Genomic DNA, 24013 nt, shown 5'->3' on the forward strand with positions numbered 1-24013 from the left:
GGCTGCGCTTTGGAAAGCAGAGCTAAATGGTAAACAAACATGGCAGCACACCGGTAAGGTAAGACAACACGTTTACATGTTGTTTTCTATATGTTCTCTGACATTTATCCTAACGATATGAGGCGGTCTTTGTGGAAAAAAAGCTTGTTTAGTGGACTAACTTTGCACTTGAAGTATGCCCGTTCACTTACGTTTTAACAGGTCTGATGCTACTATGCACCCCAGCTGTATCTAGGCTAACGGCTAACATGCTAACTATTATTTCTATGTCACTAGTCACTTGAAACAAATTTAAGACGATAGGAGACAGGTTGAAATAAACCGAAATTTCCCTTTAAGAGGTGGTCTCCTGTCCGGTTACAAATGAACTCTGGTGCGGTTCGTTTGTGGTGAGAATGTGTTCCGACCTTGATCCGAACCAACTGCAGTCACATGACACATTGTTTGGGTTAAACATGAGCATGTTACAGTCCTGAAGGATTATTAATGTGCACCTCCTCCTGTACTGCCTTAATATGCACATTCAGCACATCCAATGCATCAAAACATTGTCTTCTAGTTGGAGCCGCGCCTCGTTTTCAAACTGTATGGTTTGACTAAAATGAACAATGACAGCAATATAGTCCACGATAACCAGCGCTAAAATCAACCTGCGTAGTTGTCCCTCCATTGTCACATTTATCTTGCAAGTGTACTTTTCTTCGTTTTGTTTACTTCCTGGATTTCTCTCACATGGAAATTCTGACCAATCAGGAGCAGCTTTCTAGCGCAAGGCATTTGATCTGGTCCACTTGTAAATGCTACGAAGACTACGAGACTACGAACCAACTCTAGGCAATTATGTAACTTTGCAACAAAATTGAACTGAAACCTATATTGTCAGACTCTCTTTTTATAAGTCCATCTCGCTTTTTTTTTGGGGTTGCTTTGGAGTGTAGTCAGTCATTGCTGGAATAGCAAACTTTCTGCATGATTTTCCACCACTGACTCAGGTTTTTACCGTCTGAAGGGACCCGCAGCGGCATCTGCATTTGTAGAACAGTCCATCTCTGTATCTCTGTAATGACTGAGCAGCATCCTCCAGGGCTTATATATGAAGTCAGTGCATAAATGCCAAAAACTGCAGCTCCTTAACTGGTCACCTGGGGCAGGCTCCAGATGCCTCAGTCTCCATAGACCCTCATGTTAAATTGCCTAACTTTTAAGCAGAAATAACACGTTTACAGCCCGGTACAAAAAATGGATTTGGTCTCTATCGCTAATTTCAACATATGTAAACTGCACAAGAGGGGAATTTTTACATAACTCACTCATTTACATTTTATTAAAGGTTAAAGTTATGCATATTTAAGTGCCACCCCGTGCTCCTCCACAGCTCCAACCTCCAAATATAGTCATTTCTGGCTCCAAAAATTCAAGATGGCAATGGGCAAAATGCCAAGCTTGAGGTTTCAAAACAGCAGTCCACAAACAAATGGCTGATGAAGTTGGGTTTTCTCTCAGACCACTTGAATTACAATATGCTGAAAGGTTATTATCGATTTTTGCCCATTGATGAAGACAAACCTCACGTACTCCAGCTCTAAGGCCATCTAATATTGGCGGTGTCTAGTGGTAACCAGCTGAGTGGTGCTCTGTCAAAGGGGCATTGCTTCAACTGACTGTTCACATTCTCTCTGCACCTCACCGACTCCTCTCCGTTGATTGTGACATCTATTATTGAATACACACCTACTGACCCGTCCTCAAAGCCCACAAACACATACTGTTGCTCACACACAACCAGAGTCAATGGATTCTTAGCCAGAGACACACATCCTATTCTTTCCCCGTCTGTGAGTCGTACAACTGTTAGGACGGGCCTCACGTGCAGATTACAGACACTGTTATTCTCCAGGGTGGTGGTGGGACGGGATACGTAGGCAGCATAGCATCCAGTTTTAGCCAAACACGCTTTAATGACAGGACCCTCGGCCTTAAATGAGCACAGTCTGACCTGGGATAAGTCCAAGATGTTCATGGTTTCATTATCAGTGGACAGCAGGGCATAGCTCCCATCAGAGGACATTTGGAAGTCTTGTGGCTGACAGTGAAACGTATCAGGCAGCTGAAAGTGCCAGCACAGCGTCTCCTCCACTATCTTCCAGGTGTACACCGCCCCTGAGGCGGTCAACACCACCACAAAATTTGGGTGCTCTGAAAGCGTTTGAAAGGCAACAACATGCTCTGAGCTTTCCGCGCAGGAGAAACGCTTGCTGATCGAGCCCGACCACAGACTGGCAGCTAACAGGTCTCCATGGCGACGGCCGATAAGGAAGGTGCTCTCAGGCGACACCTGGGCGTCAGATAGATACGGGTGTATGTTGCACACAATGCTCCCTTGTGCCAGCTTCCAAACCCGAGACACCCCTCGCTCAGAAATACTCACCCCACAGTTACTGTTAGGGGTGATCAGGATGTCTGTCGCTCTGCTGCCACTGATACGCAGGATGTTCTGACCTGTTTCTATCTGCCACACATATATTTCCCCAGCTGAGAGTGTCACAAGGTGGACGTTATCTGGGGTAAGGCGCAGTTTTACCACAGGACCGTCATGTAGGAATTTAGCATGTGGAAGTCCTGTTTCTAATCTCCATCTCCACACTGTCTCTGACCCATCGGAGGTGTAGAACCACTCAGCTGCTCCATCAACCACCACATCTTTCACTCCACACCCCATTTTCGGAGCTGTACCTGCAGCGTCTATCATCCCAGAGTCCCACACTGTCAGGCAGCCGTCATGAGCGACACAGACAACATCTGAGGCCATTTTGAGCAGCGTCTGAGGCTGCTTGTTTGTCTCCAAGGACAGCACACACTCCCCTGTACTGACCTTCCACACCAAGACGAGGGGGCAAGTGTCTAACAAAGCCAAGAAAAGGTGGCCATCCTGGGAGAGCACAGCCTGGGTGAAGGCCTTCCCTTGTGGAGCCAAGAAGCGGTCCCACAGCTCCCAGTCACACGTATCCCAAAGTGCAACCTGGTGAGACTGACACACCAATAAAGTGTTGATTTCATGAGAGTAGTCTACATTGAGGATGGTGTTAGATGTACCCCCAGGAAAGCTTTCTGTGACAAGTCTGGGTGGGTTTCTTTTGGCTGCCACATCCCACAGAGTTACACTTCCTGTCCTGTCAACACATGCTATTTCCCACTTATTTTCACACAGGATTATTGATGAAACCGCACTGTGGTTTGAGTTTGAACAGGTGCCGAGGAGGCTGCAAGTGTTGGTGTCAGATATGGACACCATGCCGTCCTCCTGCCCGCAGTACATGTACAAGCCATTAGAGGAGCAAACCAAACAGGTCACGCAGCTCTGACACTGAAAATGAGTCAAGAACTCGCTGGAGACGTCAACCACACTTACAAAACTCTCATCTTTCCACCATATGAATAACTTTTTCTGACATGCAACAAACCCCTCAACTTTGTTTTCCACTTTCTGGCTTAACTCTGTTTTCAAAGGGTCCCTAATCTGCAGGAACACCTCTGGGTCCGTCACATCCCACAAGAAAAGCTTGTTGCATTGTGTGGAAAGCAGCATGAATTGGCCGCTGCTCTTCACTCCTGCAAACTTCAGCTCTGTCTGCTCGCAGCTCAGTGATAGTTTGACTACATCACACCCAGAGCCTTTCCAAATCCAAGCTGCGCCGTCATCCATGATCTCTGCTACAATCCCACGCTCTGTCCCGGCTGCTTCTCTAACTGAGACGTCCTTAGTTTTGGCATTACAATTCAAGCACTGAATGGAGGGAACAAAGGAGGGAGCAGGGCAAAGCGCTACTCCTAATCCGCTTCCTCCTTTTTTCCTCTCCTGTCTGATCTCTCTGACATAACCCTTGAGCACAGGAAAGACCTTCAGATAAGGCAGGAGGCTCGTCTCTATCACTGTGAGCAGCTGCAGGGGCGAGCTCTGCAGTAAACAAGCACAAGACTTCAATATGCTTGCCAGGAGTGCTCTCTCCCTTGTCAAACAGTCGTGGGAGGACCCATCCTCACTTTCCAACATGTGTACAAGATCTCCCAGGAGTCCTGCTCGAACCATGGCCTGGTGAAACCTCGAAGACATTAACAGCCCCTGCTCCAACTCCCCCCATCTGTCACTTTCTTGCATGTGATGTGGCAATTCTAAGACCTTCCTTAAGTTCACGCGACCAACCTCTTTAGAGGAAGAGGTGAAGACAAACGGCTGGCTGGATGGCTGCCTGTCTATGTATATTTCTGTTTGGGATGTGTCCTTGTTTGGTCCAGATTTCTGCTTTACAAGAAGTGGTTTTGCACATCCACAAGCCCATCGGCCACTGAAATAGTCTGCCATCGCTGAATGTATCTCCCTCCTCACCTCATGAGAGCCTAAATACCTCTTAGTCACCACCAGCTTGAAATGCCTGCTCACCCAGAACAAAACATGTGACCCTGCAACTGTCCTCCTGATGAGAAACCGCCTCAAATCAAGCAGAAGTCTCTCCACGTCGATTTGCGGGACCCTCATTTTGGAGGAAGGGCTCTCATCCTGCTGATAACATTCAGTCAGTACTTTATTATCACAGGACAGCAGATCAACAAGCTCCGCCTCAGTGAGCCCTGTCCTGGAGAGGGTGAGGTAGGAGACAGCACGAGCCACGATAGAGGAGCCGTGGTTCTGCTCCAGGTGATCGAGCAGCGCAGAAATGGATGAGTGGACGCCATCAGGGAGAGATGACTCTGTCACATCTGAATCTGATGATGAGGGAAGAGAAAGGGACAGAGGGAGAGAGATGTCATGTAATCAGGCCGTGAAGAAAACTACAGAATATCACCAGCCTCATCCTGTAAGAATCTGTGTGTTTGTTTACTACAGTAGTCGTACCAGAGTGCCAGAGCGAAGTGTGTAGTTGCAGGAGTCGAACGTAGAGAGGCAAACAACAGGAAGTCAACACCTGGTTCACCAATGCCTGCTGTCCGGATGTCACTCTCCGCCCTGAACTTCTCAGCAGTGATGACAGCAACTTCACACACTGTTTCCTGTCCACCAATCCCAGCTGAACACACACGTATCCTAACTCCTTCTCATTGCCCTCGGACACACACTGAGGTGGACTTCTCTGTGGGCTGATGGCTTGCAGGATTTGTGTTCGGTTGGGGGAGACTGTGAGGATGAGTTTGACGCTGGGAGGAAGAGGGGATGGGAGGCTCTCCATGATGTGGGGTACAAAGTCCTTTTTGATGTGATGCAGGCCACCGAGGATGAGAACTAGAGGGTGTTTGTTGGAGGGCATGGAGGAGAGGAGGGACAAGAGACGATCTTTAAGCTCGGACAGACACATGATGGATGTCGGGTTACAGTTGGGATTGCAGTCTCTGACGTTAGTGATACAGCCAGGGCTGTCCAGGTCATCGGGACTCTGCTCAAGGGACGATCTGCTGTTATATCCACGGCCAATTTGATAACACAGGCTGGACAAAAGGTGTGTTGGGGACGGGTTGATGGACTGGTTGCAAAAATAAGTGATCACAACAGGATCACAGTCTGGAAGCCAAGACTTTATCTGTAGAGAGACAGAGACAAAACACTTTAAGTGCAGTTAAGTATCTGCAACGATTATTATCATTATCAATTAATCTGATGATTCTTTACCTGATTAATTGATTAATTGTTTGTCTATAAAATGTCTATGATGAAAAAATGTCCATCACCATTTCCCAGGACCCAATGGGATGTATTTAGATGTCTTTTCTGTACGTCCAAAAGCCCAAAACGAAATTGTGTGTGTTCATCCTACTTATATAAGAATACTTATATCTAGCTCTATCTGTTTGTAGCATGTATTTTATTGATTGAATCTGAAATGGTTAAGTTGTGGAGGGACTTAAAATCTTATTTGAGTTTTACTTTCATTTCAGCTCGCTTACCTGTTGAGCACAGTGTGCCAGCAGAACTGTCTTCCCTGTGCATGGTCCTCCGTTTACCACCAGTGGGCACTGTTGTTCGCTCTGCTCCACGTAGGCTCTGACCTACAAGGAGTGAAAAGGGAACTACAGTGATGTTGCACCTGCAATATACAGCTCTATCAGTGTCACACTGCCATGTTTAAAAAAAAATATATATATATATATATATATATATATATATATATATATATATACACACACATATACATATATATATATACACATATACATACACACACACACACACATATATATATATATATATATATACACACATATACATATATACATATATATATATACATATATATATATATATATATATTAAACCATTTAATGCTGTGCTTTGTGTTTAGAGCCACTGAGAAAAACTCCTTCATCCTGACCTCTTCCTCCTCTGGCCGTATGATGTCATAAAATCGAGACAGGACGTCACATAGCTCCTCCTGCTCGGCCTGCTCTCTGGCCAAAGCATCGCTGAGCTGGGAGTCTTCTCTTTTTGCTGAAATGCTCAAGCTGTCAATCATCCCCACAAGGTCAGAGCACACCTGCTGGCACAGAGCGTCAGCATAGCCCCGCCTCCTGGCTGTGGTGTAACCATGGCGAGGGTCACACTCTGTGGCAGTGGTGTAGACTAGAAGCTGGGAGGATGTGATGAGACCAGGGAGGAAGTTGTCACAAAGCTCTGAGTATAATTGTCCATGGGTGGGTGTTGTCGTCAGGTCGACGGTAGCAGCCTAAAGATACAGAATATTACTTTGTACAACACCTTTGATACAACCTGCATCTATATTTCATACTGAGCTATTTCTATTTTATTACAAAAAGTGTTTTATTTTATTTTCATTTTATTTAACCAGATAAGTCAATTCACAACCAATTGTTAATGACAATGACAATCTGACAGGAGAGACAGAAGGCAAGGAGCCATAATTTATAAAAATACAGATGTGAGAGAGTCTAACAATAAACTTACGTTGCAAATACCCCACATTATTTGACTCAAAATTTTTGATGTCTTGGATGTTTACAGAGGTTTACAGAGGTGATTTATTAGCTAAAGTTGTTACGGCCTCCATACAAACAGTAACAAAACCCCAGGTCAATAGGGGCATGAGGCTGCAACATATAAAAGAGGACGCCACACTAAAAAGTAACAGTTTACCCACAAGCTTTAGTATTTAACCCCACAGCATTAAACAAAGGCACAAACAAACCTAAGGAAAACAAAAGGGACTTGAGACCTTGGCCAAAAGGAACAAAAGGAGGGAAGACGCTGGGCCAACAAAACAGTGGGTCGTCGCTCCCAGCGTCTCCCCCTAAACTACCTAAAACAGAAGCTAAACCTAACTACCGGCAAATTCAGCCCAAACTAACACAGCAAAATAAAACAAGAAAACCCCAGCACCTAAATGAGCATGGGGGGAAAGAACCTGCTTGGGGAGAGAGGAAAAAAACAAGGGAAGAAGAAAAAGACTCCTCACTACCTGTGCTGTCATCTGTGTGCCATGCCTCCCTGTCTCTACACACCCTGCCCCTCTGATCACCTCCTCCTCTCTCTACCTGAGTGCAGAGTGCAGACTGCAGATTGCACTCAGGTGTGCAGCAGGCAGAGGGAGGAGGGAGTCAAGGCTGACAGAGAGAGAGCGAGAAAATAAGAGAGAACAGGCTGCTGCACATAACATAACAAATTTTTCATGTAAACTCATGGGTTATGACACTATGGGCCCCTAGGCACATATTTGCAAAGGACCCCAACTCTTTACCTACATAGGTGCAAGACCCACAGACTTTGTGGTGGTTTTGTGTCTTTTTGTAGTTGTATGGGTCTCTCTGTTGTAATTATGTGTCTTATTGAGGGTTTTTTTTTGTCTTTTTTGGTTGTTTTGTATCTCTTTGTAGTAGTTTGCCCGTTTTTGTAGTTATTTTGTGTCTCTCCAGTATCTTTGTAGTCCTTGTGTATCTCGTCATGGTGATTTAATCTCTCTTTCTGCACAGTACCTGTTAATTTGACTGACATTTTGCAAGTAAAGCCAGGTGAGGCCCTGAAACTGAGGGCCCCTGGGTCTGTGCCTGGTAAGCCTGATCAGTAATCTATGTGTAAACTGCCTGAAATTTGCCATGACAATTTCTGATAAGCCCCATGCTTTCCTTTGTGAAAACAAAACTCGAGATTTGTTTTCTGAAAGGCAAACAAGATCCACATTTTTTCAAAATGAAGAAAACAAGGAAAAAAGAATCTGAACATGAAAGTTGTGGTTTTGTCAATGATTCACACTATAATGTGTGTAAGTTAAAGGGGAGAGCTCCTCCTGTGAGACAATAATGGACCCTTACCTCCGGCTGTGGCTGAAGTTGTGCCTTCATCATCTCTCTCTCGCCTGTTGCGTTGATGACCTTGTGGACGTAAACGAGGCAGCGTCTGATGACGTCACTACCAGGACGGCTGTCCAGAGCAAATCGCAGATCTGCATCAAGGGCTGAGGAGAAGCAGCAACACTTCAACATCAAACTATTCTCTCCACCACACACACAGACATACACCTCACCTGATCTGCAGAGGCTCTGCGCTCTCTCTGGGCTCATCAGACCGTTGTGGACACACAGACTAACAGTGGTCTGAAACACACTCCTCAGCTCTTCTGTTTTAGCCTTCATCTTCATCTCCTCTTCCTCCTTAACGTCTTCCTGCTGAATCAGATAGAGTTGGATACTTGTGAGAAAACAGCATCACAACGTAACAGCTGTGACAGAAGACATAAATATTATTTATCCAGGCACATAATGTCTAAAATACTTTTTAAATTATTAATTTAATTTAATTTAATTTAAATCATTCATTTATCTCATTAAAAATATTAAAAAATTAATAAAAATAATTAATTTAATTATTGAAAAAAATATGAATAAAGTGTTATAAGTCATAGACACCAAACCATCAGTACTCTGCTCAAGGACACTAATTAGTACTCACATTTAATTAGTGGCCTACGGCTGTTTGCTCACCAGGAGAATCTTAATCACAACTTAATCTGAATGAAGACAACAGATGAATCATGTATTTCTGCGCTTCAGTGTGATCACCTGAGGACAGCAGGTGTTTCCATGTGGACGTCTCAGGCAGTAGGAGGGAGGGATGGTGTTCTCATCCCTCTGGTACACTCTCTCCAGCTCCTGGGTGCTGACACCCGCCCGCTGGCCCTCCCGCAGCAGCAGCTGGTACTCTGACACCTCCACCTGGGCGGGCAGGCAGGCCTTACCATACTGATGTCCCACCAGGGCCTGCAGCACCGCCATGTGGACACAGAGGAGACAGCAGCATGTTCAGTCCTGATAATCTCACACTTTTATGGTTGTTTATGGATTTATGAAGCTTGGCAGCTGATGTTAATGTACATTATAGTGTGTTGCTGAAAGTGCCTCAGGGCTACGACTGCGCTGATCACTCTGTATTACTCAAACTATGATTTAATTGCATTTTATTTTATTTTTTTAACACTATGATGCTGCAGTAGAGCCTGAGGCTTCACGTACTACTACAAACGCATGACTACATTAATCCTGATGGTTTATTTACCAGTAAAAAAGGTCCCGTGGAGCTCTTTCTGCATTCTTTAATCAGCTGCTGTCTGGTGTTTTCATCAGGCCAACGACTGGGATCACTGGACTCAAATGGGTCGATCACCTACACACAGACACACACACACACAGCCACACACAGCATAATGGTTAAAACAAACTAGAAGAGAGAGATATCTGATGATCAGTTTATGAAAAGCACACAGTGAGGAGCAGTAACAATCGGCCAGGTGGCAGCTCAGTAACATATGTTATTCTTCCATCTCTCTAATTACACACGCTTATGAAAAGAGATGGCACAATGTGCTGGTTAAACTGCCCTGAGGTGGTTTCACACACACTGACACACACAACGCACAGAGTCGCGTTACAGCTACTCATCCTCTTGTCTAATTTAATTAGGCAAAGTTGAGTAAAAATTGACTGCACTTTTAAGGGAATGGCCACAGGGGGATAATGGGAAAGAAGAAAGCACACACACACACACACACACACACACACACGACTGGTAGCTACCAAATAATATTGCTTTTGTATTGCACTGCTGGCAGTAAGCGATGTTACACAGAGAAGTCTTGGTGATGCTTGAATCTGTCTGTAATAGTGCTGAAACAGTTAGTCAATTATCCCTGCAGTCCACTGACTGAAATTACTTTTCTGGCTGCAGTGTTTCAGAATAATTCAATTCCATCTTGTAAAGGGATTGTGCAGGGTTTTTTTTCTGCTGTTGGTCAGACAAAACAGTAACTTTAAAGGAATACTTAACCTACACAATAGTCATGCTGTGTTACCTTCAACTGGTGAAGAATTTCTTGGATGCGTCCACAGATAAAGTGAAAATATTGGTTTGCTGATTGATTCTGTGTTTAGCAACAGCAAAACTATATCAGAACATCTATTGATAAACTCTCACACAACTCATGCAGTATAATCCAAGTCTCTTGGAGACTTGGATTGTACTGCATAAGTTGTGTGAGAGTTTATCAATAGATGTTCTGATATAGTTTAAGTTTTAAGTTCAATCAATCCCTATCCCACTTCCACCAATCAGCTGACTATGGGCATGCCTTCTTCTAGTTAGCCTATCAAACTTTGTCACAATCTCCTTCAGCCATTCATATTGCTGCTGCCAAACTAAATCTGTTCTCTTCTCTGCTCCTGTCAGCTGTCATTTTAGGCAGAATCATTACGCCCTCCTCCACCTATTCACCTCCAGTCACCTTACCCCTTGCCCAGGACGAGCTCATCTAAAGCCCACTCCTCTACACATCCTCAGCTCCCTCTTCATCTCATCTCATCACCACCACCAGCATCTAGACTCCATAGAGGGGCTCCCTAATCTACTACGTCTTTACCGCCCTCCTGAAATATATGACATAACGATAGGGTCTAATCGCCACAGACTTTTCACATTTGTCATACTTATGTGCACATGTAAATCTCAGAATGAGTCTCTCCCGGATAAACGTGGTCCCCAATCAATCAATAAATCAATATACTGTGGAGACATGCCAGAAAAAGTTGTCTTCACAAATTCAAGGTAACATAGTATCACTAATTAAACACAAATGGCCATATTGTAGTTGAAATGTTCCTTTAACTCAGGACTATCACCTCTGATAGCAGCAGCAGCTTCTGTTAAAGTCAACACTGCATGAACAATTAAACAAGTGAATAAAACAATATTCAGAAATTAATTGCTCTACATCTAATTTTGGTTCAGATATCTTTTTACTATTAGGAAGAAGATGCACATTTCAGTAGATCATGGAGCTATAAGAATAAAGACACCACCAGGGACACATCACTGTAAACAGAAACAACTTTATTTACCTATTTTTTGTCAAGGATCTCAAATAAAGTAAGTTACATTGTGCAGTGGATCACAGCTGAGTGCTCCCTCTGGGTCTAAAAGCCTTTAGCAGTGTGAGTGGCTGCGACATTACAGTAAGTGTTACAGTGTGAAGTGGTGATTAAAGGAAGCAAAGGACATAAAACTTCATAAGAAAAAGAAGAAAGTAACTTTCCCATCTGCAATACAAAACATAGATAAGCGTGCACTCACCCTGACATCCAGTCCCAGTGTGTGTCTGCAGTGCTCTCTGAGTTTAGGGAACACACTCTCTCTCAGAGCTCTGCGCTCCACCACACTATCTACATAGAGTAGAAACACAAACAACACACACATTTATTCTCAAAACAATTCAGAACATATAAACTTACATCACTTGCTTTGCTACATACCCTCGGGGTTGGAGCACAGGTAGAGTTTCACACAGGTGGAATTCAAAGACGAGCCGTATTTTCTTCTGGAGCGCATGCTTAACTGCTAAAATAAAGCAAAACAAGGGAGGAAAAAATTGGGCATGAACATGTTCAGTGACCCAAATAAGAAGTTCAGAGTGGCTGCTTTGCTGCTCTTTCTCTTTTCCCTGTCGCTCCACTCAGGAAACTCTGGCCTCGGGTGTTTATAGAGCGTGTTATCACGAGCACACCCACTTCTAGGGACTGGAGCGTCTATCCAAAACACACAAACACATGCATTTAAAAACCCATACAGCCGCACAGTTGTGTACATACTCAAATATGTAGGGCAGACCAACAGAAACTCAAGAAACTCAGAAACAACTTTTCAATATTTTTTTTATTAACATTTGTACACAATAAATACAAACTTTGTTTTGTTTTTTTGTACAGCCAATAATAATATGCAGAAATACTTTTGCACCTGTTCTCATTATTGTCACCATGGCAACAGTCCATGAAGACAGAGAAGACCAGTTGTTCCACCACATAGTTAATAGCGGCAGCTGTGAAGCCGCTCCAAATCGAAGGATGAAAAATAAAAGAATTATATAATACATAAACCCCCCCCAAAAACAGGCTCATACCAAATAATTCAACACTGTGGCGGACCGGAGGGACTGTGAGAGAGGGGGAAATAATCCTGATCAAAGTGGCAACTGGCAACAAAAAGTCATTAATTTTATATGTGATAAAAAGACTGATTGAGCATCTATGGTGGGAAGTTCTGCTGTAAACCATAAACTTCAAACAAGTCTGAAAGCTCAGAGAGATGAAGGAGAGGCTGCTGCTCAAGTCGCCTTGACCACGCTGTCACAAGTCGGTGCCAATTCCTACAGCAGCAGGGGAGCAGAGGATTGGATCTGAAAGTGCAACTCATTCCGGGATGTGGATGCTACACAAAATGTTTCTAAAAGCTGATGCAAAAATATAGATTTTTTAGCACTGTCCTCATTTCTTGCATCACTTTTCTCAGTCTGACATAATTCACCTGCACCTTGCAAAGAGGGAATCGATTAGTTTGAGCCCAGATTAGTTTGTTTCCCATCTTACAAAACGTCTAAAGCTGTGCCCCAACTCCAGGCTGTATATTATTACTAAACAGTGTGCACTTTATACAAGAAATTAAGATACTTTAGAGTTGCGTATCAACAGGAAATGTGCTATGATACTGCAACTTTGGAGCTTAGGAGAAAGGAGAAAGCAACATAGATAGATAAGCTTATTGTTGTTTTCTGTAATATGTCTGGAGCTGTTTTAAAACAGGGTGCAGGAGCTCCCTCTTTTCTTTTTTGTGTCTGTTTGGAGCAGTGCTGTGCGTCAACACCACACTCCAACATCTGCATCTTTGAGTGTACTTTAGCGCTCTACAAAATCAAACCCTGTTTGGAATAAATATGGAGGAGGAAACTGGGACACATCTTCACATCTGATCCTCTCATCTTTTAAACAATCACACACGGGCTCGTCTCAAGACTATAAAACCACATTGTCTCTCTACGTCTTCATTCCAAACATCTCTTATTATAATCATGTTTTTTGTTTCATAAGTTTAGCAAAACATCAATTTACATTGTCCACAATTATCTCTCCATCTCTTTGGAAGAGTGGGGGATAAAAAATAAACATCAGTCACACTGAAACAAAAAGGATTCGCCACAGAATCAGAATGAAAAGAATAAACTACAGTGATTTATCAGAGTCTATTCCGTCCATTCTGACGCTATGTTAAGGTACTGCTACTTTTCAGGGAAGGTACAAATAAATAAAAGTGCTACGCTGCCCTTTAGGCGAGGAGTTTTAAAGGCTTGAGGGGGGATTTATTTACTTTGAGTAAAAAAGAACACAACAGAATTGTACTTAGCTCTGTTTGAATGTCATTTGCTAGTTCTGTCCATTAAGCATGATGCATTTGCTTTATACATCTCTTTTGTTGTCTGTTTCTTCTGTGATCACAGGAAAACCTGGGGGTGATATCAAATTGGAAATGATACAGGTTATTTTTTTATGGAAGTGATGGAGTTGCTTGGCATACAAAAGAGAAAATAACACTTGTGAGTGTAATGTGTGTCAAATAAACAAGGATATATGTGATAGGTGAACTGATCGGTGTTATAAATGAACACAATCATGTGAGAGGAGATATGATCTGTAGGGATAAAAGCTATACAGTCCATTCTGTGGTTAATAAAACCTCCTGACCCCGAATGCAATCAGTGTCTATATCATCTCAAATAAAACTTCTCTTTATCACCACATAGTGAATACCAACAATGTCAGCGCCTCCTGAAGGCACCACCGGCCTCCCCCTGAACCAATCAGCGACACAAGCACACAGAGGGTCACAGAATGAGAGAAGATATAGCGACGTGTGCGTAATATAATGCAACTGTATGTGTGTATATGACAACCATCGATTCACACTGACTGCCAATGGACAGAACAGACATTAGAGAAAAGAGGGAGGGAGGGAGAGAGGAAAGGGAGGGTGGGAAGAGAGGTGGAGAAAAGAGCAGAGAGGAGGATCCAGCCTCCTTCTTCTCTCTTGTTATTCATCCTTCCCTCCTCTTCTTTCAGCTCTCCTTCATACTGTATTTACAATGCCCTTTCAGAATAAGATGAGGATAAAACTTCCACTACATATCAGACATGGTATTTCAATCAGCTGAGTTAGTCTATATGAAACGCTGTGCATAACATTCCTATGACAACAGTAATGTACTGTACTAATACACATCGAATACGTATGATGATAAGGACTATATATGGTAAGGGAAGGGCTGGTGAGGGGGAACAGTGCGTCCACACACCACCAAGTTTCTCTGTCCATTTACTTTGACCCCAACTGCACCCAACTGTCAATCATAATCATGACACGTTTGGCAAGTTTTGTACTTTCTGACACTTCATGTAGCCCAGACACTCAAAACTATGGTAAAGGGTATCAGACAAGTAAAAAACATAATTTACCTTACTTTTATTTATGGTATATCTTTCACCAGTTCATCTTTAAACTTATTTATTTGTCTGTTTTTTGGTTTTGGCACAGATTTACTCATTTATTTCTTCCCTATTTTTCTTTCCCCCTAACGTTAGCCAGCCTTTTTTGCGAACTACCAAGCTGAAGCTGACTTTTATCATAGAGCTGCACCAGCTGCTGCACCAGCTACTGCACCAAATGTTAATCAGCAACATACTGTACGGCATACTGCTCTAGCGTTAGAGTCTAAACTCTTGTAACAATAACTAAAGCATTTACGCCACGGCTGTATAAAGAGAAATGGATACAGCTTTGGAAAGTTGCTCAGTGGTGTATGAAGCCAAAAAGTTCGACTTCTCATGTATAAATTACCCACATCTTCTCTATTGTTGGGCCCATGGAGCAAGCATGCTACAGACTTTCACGAGCTGAATGGCTAACTTCCTGTATAGCCTTCCGCTGACTTGAATGGGGATAAAATCATATTATTGTGCAGCTCTTCTGCGCTGATTATGCTGGAACTGGAACTCTGACAAATGGAGAGGAAGCTGGAAGACACACTATGAACCCATAGAGGTGGAAGGTAAAGGCTTTGCAAGACGTTCTCTCTGCAAAGTCTTCAACCAATTGGGTGGTAAAGAAGAGGGGCATCCAATCCACAAGCAAAGTCACAGAGGAAGTCACTGTGGCTTTGAATTAAGAGAGCTGAACTGTGGGCACATGCTGCTGGGAGTCAGGTCAGGGCCTGATCAACCCCAACTATGTCGCCTGGGTGAGGGTGTCTGATTTTGACAAACCCAAAACACCCGATGACCCCAGGTCACATCACTGACAATGTGTCCCAGTCCATCCAGACAATGTATCTTGCACAGACTTTCAAAATATTATTGGAACGAACGGATCAAATTCTTACAGTGAAAGTTTGTGGGGGTGGTGACGCTTAAACAAATGAGCTACTGATTTACAGACGTCTTTCTAACAATGTAAGTCTATGAGACCAAGTATATTTGGGCCCACTGGCACCACCTGATGGACTCAGGTACTGTAATTCCACTGTTTAGCCACTACAAAAAATGGCTTCAAAGCCTGGCGCTGTTCCCAGGGGTCTGATTTTCGCCAGCAAGCTATTTGCTATGTTACTATGCTAATTAGAATTTCACAGACTTCAGAGACACGCTTCTACGTTCATAATATTTTCATCTATAAGTGCTCTCTCTGTATCAAGGACCATGATGGATGTAAGTCTTAGAATATATTGTGTCATCTTCGACAGTTTGCAGATGTATGTGATCTTATGTGTCTTTTCTCAAAATAAATGACAAAAAAAGTTCCAAGCTCTAGCTAGCTACGCATACAATGATGCTACAGCAGTATGCGGTACAGTATGTGGATCATTAATAAGCACTGGCTGGTGTAGTTTTATAGACAGTTAGCTTCAGATAAGCAGCTGGCCACAAAGTCTCCTTTGCTCCAAGCAACTGTCTTTCTTAAATGTCTTTTGCCTAAGAAGAGCTTAAGAAAAGCAAATGTTGCTTGGGGAAGACAACAAACGATTCAATATTAAGTACAATGTCGTACTTTTCTTTAACAATCCATTTTATTTTTTTTGCCGAGCAATATTTGTATGCAGTAAGTTATATTTTTGACTTGTCCTATAATCCTTTACTAAATCTTGTCAGTCTCAGGGCTCCATAACTTTTTTAATGTTCCATTATTTGTTCGGAAGTGAGTGAAAAAAGTGACTTCCTGTGCCGATAGATAAACTGCTTTACAGTATCATGAAGTAAGCGAAACAAGGAAAAAAAAAAAAAGAAAACCTGCCAAACCCATCATTAACTTTCCCTCGCACTCCCCCTCTCTAAACATTCTTCCTCCTCTTCCTCCTCTTCAGTGTGCTCTGGTTTGCTGCCCGATGAGGTAAAGTTTTAAGGCAAGAACGGAAGGACAGGTGTGGGAGGGCGGAGGGGGACGTGGGGGTGGCTACTGCTGCACTTCATTAGAAAGCTAATACAGAGATTATTTAATTGGATACTTTGCCTTCATTCCCTCTCTTCGCTCCCCTCCTCAACTTGAGGATGAGAGAAGATGCGGAGAGGCCGGGGGGGGGGGGGGGGTCGGACATGGTTCAGTTCGGTTTACTTCACATCACTTTGTTTAAGCTGACTTCAGTTCAGAGCAGTTCAGTTCCCCAGCCTGTAGGATGTGTCTGTCTGTCATCTGGTTTTATTTTTTCTGTCTCTATAACTGCCTGCCAGCTTCTCTGCCTGTCACACCAGTGTGATCTCCACCTCCTCCGTCTTGTCGCTCTTCTCCTGCGGTCGGCGGGGGTGCTGTTTGGGGGGAGGAGGAGCAGCTCGCACCTGCAGCAGTGAAAGAAAGCATCATAAATATATTTTTTTTTAAAAAAAAGGCAAAGTGAGGGGGAAGGAAATGGCCTACTTTTCTTAATTTGACAAATGGATCATTTCCTGCTGTGAGACGCAAAAAGTAAGGAATATTTACTCTCTACTTTTGGAGCCTTCTTAAAAATAAACACAGTAGTCTGAATTGAAATCATAACTAGTACTCACAGGCAGTTTAATCAACACTTAGTGTTATATAGGGCTGCAATTAACGATAACTTTCACTATTGATTAAACAAAACACACTTCTTGAATAGCTTTTATACTAACAGGTCGTAGTTTGCTTGGACCTCCTTCAGGGGTAAAGCGCAGTGGCTGAGAAAATCCTGGAGACACTGGACTCTTGCCAGAGCTTTGATCTACAGTGGGAGAGAAGGACGGAGATTAAAAAACTTACTGTAAAAAGCCACAATGACATCAACTCAACTTTTGTGTGTGTGTGTCTTACTGTGGGAGGTTAGCGGTCCCTTGTGTGACGAGGCGGGTGGTGGAGGCTTGTGCTCCCCGTTGAGTGCCGTGGAGGGTGATCGTGGGAGAGGAGGCGGGGTGGAGGTCTCGGGGCTGGTGAAGGGGCTGATGGGAGGTTGGTCATATAGCGGGAGAGGTGGCAAAGAACATGGCAACTTCAGAGATGGAGAAATCTGGAGAAAAGGATAGAAAGAGACAAATACATGATTAAAAATTTGCGGTTTAGCTGTGATGTCAAAAATAAGTCCCTTGCTGTCCTCAATTCCATTAAGTTGCTGCTAAACAATATGCAGAATGGACCAAACGCATCCAAAAGAACACCCTCTTTCACATTAAGTGAAGTTTAGACCGCCTTTGTGTGTAAAATTGTGTTTTTGAATCAATTCTAATGCAAATTAATTGGCTGAAACTGACCAGACTATAATTAGACTCATCTTGACCTCAAGAAAAAGACTTCACACTTGGTGGGTGTATCGCTGAGGAGCCACGGAGGTTGCAGTGTCGAGTGTGCGCTCTTGAGATCCTCGGCATATTCATTAGTGTTGTGTTATGTAAATACTGTGTCAAGTATCAAGAGGGGACCCCTATTAACTGTTACACCGCTGAATAGCATGCTGGGTACAGCTCCCTGTTTGTCACTCAGTACAGTATTGAAGCAACTCAAACATTTCAAGCATTAGCAATGTAACTTTTGGAGTGAACGCTTTCGTTCCAGGAAATAATCTGGTCCCACATTGCTAGCTGTTTGCAACTGACACATATAATCTGGCACTGCTAGGAGATGCAGCTATTTCAGAACTTAAGGGAGCACAGTGTCAAATAAAGTTGTTTCGATGGGCAGTTCACGAGAAAGCTGCAAGCAATCTGCCCATTACTAACAGGCGACAACAGGAGCGACATCAGCATTCACTTGGAGTCGTTTCTCTGTTCACCTGATAAATGAAAGTCCAATAGTCACTCTCTTTTTCATTCTGTTGTTCGTTCCCACCATCTCCTGAGGGGAACATCGGTCTCTCTAAATGCTCCTCAGTGTTCACCAGCTAGTTGCTAACGCTGTCTGTCTGCTGTTTGTTGCTAAGCAGGTAGTGTACGGACTTAAAGATGCTAAAACACTTCATAGAGCTGAGTGGAACTGCAGAGTCACATGATGCGGGATGTGGGTTTGTCACCAGAAGCAGCCCCTTTCACATTAGAGCAATCTCATCCATCGTTGATGAAAAAAAAACCCCACTAGAAATCCTATAAGGGATACCCTACAGAAATATTGCAGACAACTTTTACCGTTTCCGTGGCAGCAACCAGGAGGATTCAACTTTTTTTTAACAATCTCCCCCACATGCCACTTAAAAGACATTAGAGCTGTTGCGGTGTGTGTTATGTCTACAGGCTTTTCGGAAGGGAGAGGCTGTATCCTTCCTGTTGCTGAACCACTAATAGGGCAGCACTCTGAGCCACAGATAAGACTTCTTTCTGTGATTGCAGCGCAGGGTTTTTATCAGAGCGCTGCAGGAACACAGCAGCTCTGATCCACTGTTTGTGAACTCTGCCCTGCTGTTAGATGTACTGGACATCAGCCAGGAAAGGGAGGAGAGACGAGGGGAGGGGGGGAAGTGGCACACCAGACTACACCATGTGCTTGGTATTTCTGCCCTGAGGAAAGACTGATAAGACCAAATTTCCAGCTCCTCAAGAATGATGCGTTGAGTGTCTGTTTGTTACTTAAGTGGGAGTATGTCTCCATTTTCAATCTGCACTCCTGTGTTCGAGTCTAAGATTGCTTGTGTCACTTCCCCGACTTAGTATCTCTGAGACTCATCACTGTGTCTGAGCGCATCAATGTACCTGTATGTCACCCGGCCCTCCTCCGCTGGTCTCTCCATTCTCAGTGAGATCTTCTACCAGCACGGAGGGGAAGACGCCCACCCGTCCGTTGAGCTCCCCCTCCCAGAAGCCGTCGTCTGTCTGAGTGTCGCGGCTCAACAGGCGGATCACAGCTCCCTCGGAAAATGAGAGTTCCTCATCCGCCTGGCCCTCGTAATCATAAAGTGCACGGACGTACATCACTGCGGACAGAAAGGAAGATAGAGAGAGCAGTAAGATACACAGAAGGAATAATTACTCTTGGGGAAATGTAGTCCCTCCTCTGCCTGGCCGTCATTGTTATTAAGAGAATGGTACACACCACTTGAGAGAGGGAGATACAGAGGAGACAGAGAGAAATAATAATTAGGTGACAGAGTTTCCCCACGCATTCAGGTAGAGCAGACACCGTAGGAAGGGGGTTGGAGGAAGGGCAGTAGAAGAAGAAAGATGTGGTGTGGATGCACCAATAGTGTTGCAGAAACAATTTCATACAACTGCCTCACTCTTGTTTCTGTTCCAGTCAGTAACTGCTGTGGCAGTGACAAACATTTCTACTTATTTAAAGGTTGATGTGGAAAAACAGCGGCCAAAATATAAATGGATGAAAAGGAAATCAGGAGGGACAGAGCTTGTGGAAGCTGCCTGCAGGTTTTTACTGAACAGTGGCCCGCACACACTTCAGGTTTTGCCTTTACACTTCTGTTTAGTACTGCTACCATAAAAATATTTTTATCTCATTTCACCCTGTAAGGTAGACAACCCACACTTACTTATTCTAATAATGCTCTGCTTTGCAAATTGAATGGTGTTTACAGCTGAATTCAGAGCTACTCCAGTGGAGCAGTAAAGAGAAAAATGCCTTAATCAGTGGTGCATAATAACCTCATTACAGGAAGAAAAAAACTCATTCACACTGGTACAACTGGAACTAGCTTGTTTACTAAAACTCCTGGCACATAGTTTAATTATGTCAAAGACTAATTTAACATCCCTAGGTTTACAGTGCACTCACTGTTTGTGTCTCCATTGATGCAGCCGGAGTGCAGCTCTGGCTCGGTGGAATTGGACGAGGTGTGTGATCGAGCGTCAAGCGTAGCCAGAGACTGGAGCATGCTCAACAGACTGTTGGAAGTCGGGAACTGCAGGTATTTCTCTGGGACGTAGCCGACATGACCTGTCTTATTGCGAGCCTGGAAAACACACACGAACACACAAACACAACCAATAAAAACAATGAAGAAAGGCAACATGAAAACATGCATGGCAGGAGAAAATGAAGCACCAATGAGCCACGCAAGGCTGTGAAACGCACGGGATAAACACACAGAGATCGAGAGATAATGCTCAGGGTGCCTGCAGGTATCAGACACTTACATTTATTGCTTTTTAAGACCATTTAAAGACAATTTTAAACCAAATTTAAAGACAGATTTTTGGACTAATCTTCTTTCTCTTATTCAAGCACTGCAGGTAAGTACAAAGGTAAGTAGTATATATGTAGTACACTGTGCAGGAGAAGATTTTATGAAGGAATATGGTCATTAAAGTGAGTTAGGTTAATTTACGTTTTGCCAAAAGATAAGTGCAAGTAGTATTATGTTCAGTAGTATGTTTAAAGATCTGTTACATAAAAAAATTGGACTTTCACACAGAAGAGCTCGACTCATTTTGACAAAAAACTAAATTAAATTAAAAGATAAATGAAAATGGAAAAAAAATGTTTGTGGCAATTCAAACCTCACAAACTAAAATTTAAGACATAAAGGTATAATATTTACAATAGTGAATTTTACGACATTTTAGGGACATGTAGACTGCCTGATGCTTCTGTATAACTGTAAATGCAATGTAGGTCTGGGTGATGTGGCAAAAATCTTCTATCGTGATATATGTAATTCATATCACACTAACGGTATACATCACAATATAGTAATTGTTCTGTAAAAATTAAGAAATAGTTTTAAATAATCATACTGTACTTATCACATTGGATTACTGTCTTTTTTGGAACTTCTATACAAACAAAAATTCAGCTGCCTCACATGAAGCAACACTTAAAAAAAATTCAAAACAGTAAAACTAAAATCCTTTCAAAATAAAATCTTTAAGGGTGCTGAGGACAATAATTGTGTTTGAGTAGTAACCTGTTACTATGTTTCAACCTTTGCTCTCGCCCTCCATGTCTGCCCAAATCATGTTACCTTGCGAGAAAGCAGGATTCGCGAGACTGTGAGATCACGAGAGAATCACAAGATCACGCAAGAATTCTGCCCCAAATTGCTCCTGCTGTAGAAACGGTATTGCTGGTATTTTATTCATGTTTATTCTTGTTTATTTCATTGATGTATATAATGTAGGCACAGTGACGACATATATTTTATTTATTTAATCTTCTAATATCTTAAGTACTAGTGTTAAACACCGTAGCATAATGCACATTCCATTTTTATTTGATTTAATGCACATTTTCATTTCTATTTTACTTTATTGCTTTATATTTACATACTTTTATTTCATACTCTTATTTTTACTTCTGATCATTCTCTGTTCTTTACATCGAAGCGACTGTAACAAATCAAAATTTCCCCTCGGGGATCAATAAAGTATTTCTGATTCTGATTCTGCCAAATCTCTGCCAACATATTTCTACCACCACACAGTTTATATCATCATATTGCCCAACTCTGCACATCTGTGTGATCACTGCATGTGTGTGTATTTGTGCACCTTGACCCAGTCCTCCATGTCTCCGTCCTCAATGACCTCCAGCATCTCCTGTTCATCAATAGTTAACTCATCCGGCTGAGAGGCCTGTGGGAGAGACACAGCAACAGTGTCAAAGACAGAGCAAGACGAGACATTCATACAGTAAAAACCCTCCACACTAGACTGAGCCCATCATTAATAATTCATTTTAAACTGCTAGAAAAAGTCGCGGTTATTCACATTCATCAGCATATATGCAACAGTGGCATTCAACTTTGCTTACCTGACTACATGTATGGGTGAACTACTGACATTTGATAGGTGTGTGACCAGGTAACCGCAGAAGGGTAATCTGTGTGTGTTGGGTTTGTACCTTGTATGAGTACAGGACTTTGCAGGTTAGCGGGTAGTTTCGGAGGGTTCCCGAAGGACTGGAACTGCTGTCGTCAAAAACCTCCATATTCTCTTCACACTCTTCTCCCTCCTCACGCTCCAAGTCCACTGTGCCCTTTAACACACAAACACACAGCCAGATAATGTCAGAACCTCTGATAAGTACAAGGACAAATAAGAAAAGCACCATTCACCTTTACAGCTCCGGGATAAAAACAGATCAAGTACACAAAGAGTTCTCCAAATACACAAAAATTATATATCCTGATGTAACGCCTACCTTGTTGACTTGTGTTATTTTCTTTGTCTATGCTGGTATCTACACCTGCTAGGTCTGTCCATGTAACAAAACTTTCACTTGTTACCTTTCCCCTCTCGTCCTGTCTGTCTGCACTCTCTGTGCTTGCGTAACAATCTCATCTATAGCACTGCTTACCTTTGCTTCCTGCCAGGGTTTCTCTGTCCTGCTCTGTGCGAGTACTACAGCTTTTAGAGACAGGTGTAGACGGACTAATGTTTCATATGATCCAGCACCTCCCTCTTTTGTTTCATGAGAATTTCACTGGCTTATATGATGGTCATGTGATCCAGCTGGTAGAAAGATCCATCACACGCAGCAAGCTGACCCGGCCGCAACAATAGAGTGTGTGTTTGGGTGCTTGTGTTATCCATTCCCAAGTGATTGTGTTTAGTCATCAGATTTCTGTTGACACAGTAAACTCAACACCGGTGCAGAATAAAACAGATGTGTGTGTTTTGTATATGAGTGGGAACCCATTCCCTGGGGAAATAAATAACCTCCAGGTGTGTACTGAAGGTGTTCCCTAAATAAACATTCACACACTCTTATAAAAGCTCGTTGATAAGTTTGTTGTGTTACTCACTCACTTTGTTGCACTGATTTAAACGTGCACAGCCTCGGGGCCAATTCCATTTCATCCCTGAAGTAAAATGACCGGCGTGTATTTCGGTAACCCAATAAAATATCACCAAAAATACATCTCAGTGTGTGTACCAATACAGCCCAGATGCAGACCAATGGACACTTTTATGGCTCCGGGAAGTAATAACTGTGAAAGTGATATCATAATGAAGGCAGCGGCTGCCTGAGGGACTTGCGGGTTCATGGCTTACAGTATTTCATCGTCGTATTAATAAAATTGAATGGGAAGAAGAGAGGGTCAGGGGAAGTGTCTGCTCCCCACTCTCATTGTTTTTCTTTGCTCTCTTTCTGCAGATTATTATTCACAGTCCATCCATCCTTCCTCCCCTCTCTGACCATTGGTCACTTCTTGACCTCTCCGTAATCAGCAAACTGCTGTTAACAATCCCTCCTGCTGTTTCC

The 24013-nt window shown here is 43.0% G+C and overlaps 2 protein-coding genes across 5 annotated transcripts in view; both read right to left on the reverse strand.

The window, feature by feature from the left end:
- Positions 1 to 290: 290 nt before the first annotated feature.
- LOC117259438 (NACHT and WD repeat domain-containing protein 2) lies at positions 291 to 12054 on the reverse strand. Of its 3 annotated transcripts, XM_033630766.2 has the most exons (10): positions 11797 to 12054; positions 11618 to 11706; positions 9551 to 9658; positions 9058 to 9255; positions 8523 to 8664; positions 8311 to 8453; positions 6360 to 6710; positions 5935 to 6036; positions 4892 to 5570; positions 291 to 4761 (listed from the first exon to the last, which is right to left on the reverse strand). In XM_033630766.2, exons 1-10 carry the CDS (start codon positions 11870 to 11872, stop codon positions 1583 to 1585), a joined length of 5067 nt encoding a protein of 1688 aa, XP_033486657.2. In that variant the 5' UTR covers positions 11873 to 12054; the 3' UTR covers positions 291 to 1582. The 3 variants fall into 3 exon arrangements, with proteins under 3 accessions (XP_033486657.2, XP_078023255.1, XP_033486656.1); XM_078167129.1 differs by having other exon boundaries at positions 8311 to 8664; XM_033630765.2 differs by lacking the exons at positions 8311 to 8453; positions 8523 to 8664; positions 9058 to 9255; ... (1 more) ...; positions 11618 to 11706; positions 11797 to 12054 and adding an exon at positions 7461 to 7528.
- Positions 12055 to 12177: 123 nt separating this feature from the next.
- Positions 12178 to 24013, reverse strand: part of fchsd2 (FCH and double SH3 domains 2) — a 92582-nt gene continuing 80746 nt past the window's right edge. For both annotated transcript variants that reach the window (XM_033630959.2, XM_033630960.2), the window contains 7 exons: positions 22649 to 22783; positions 22297 to 22380; positions 20582 to 20759; positions 19549 to 19769; positions 17687 to 17879; positions 17509 to 17597; positions 12178 to 17196 (listed from right to left, as the gene is read on the reverse strand). In XM_033630959.2, the coding sequence (XP_033486850.1) occupies positions 17104 to 17196; positions 17509 to 17597; positions 17687 to 17879; positions 19549 to 19769; positions 20582 to 20759; positions 22297 to 22380; positions 22649 to 22783 (993 nt within the window). In that variant the 3' untranslated portion in view covers positions 12178 to 17103. The remainder of the gene's footprint in view (positions 17197 to 17508; positions 17598 to 17686; positions 17880 to 19548; positions 19770 to 20581; positions 20760 to 22296; positions 22381 to 22648; positions 22784 to 24013) is intronic.

This window comes from Epinephelus lanceolatus, chromosome 4 (genome assembly GCF_041903045.1).
Source record: "Epinephelus lanceolatus isolate andai-2023 chromosome 4, ASM4190304v1, whole genome shotgun sequence".
In the NCBI taxonomy this organism is placed as follows: Eukaryota; Metazoa; Chordata; class Actinopteri; order Perciformes; family Serranidae; genus Epinephelus; species Epinephelus lanceolatus.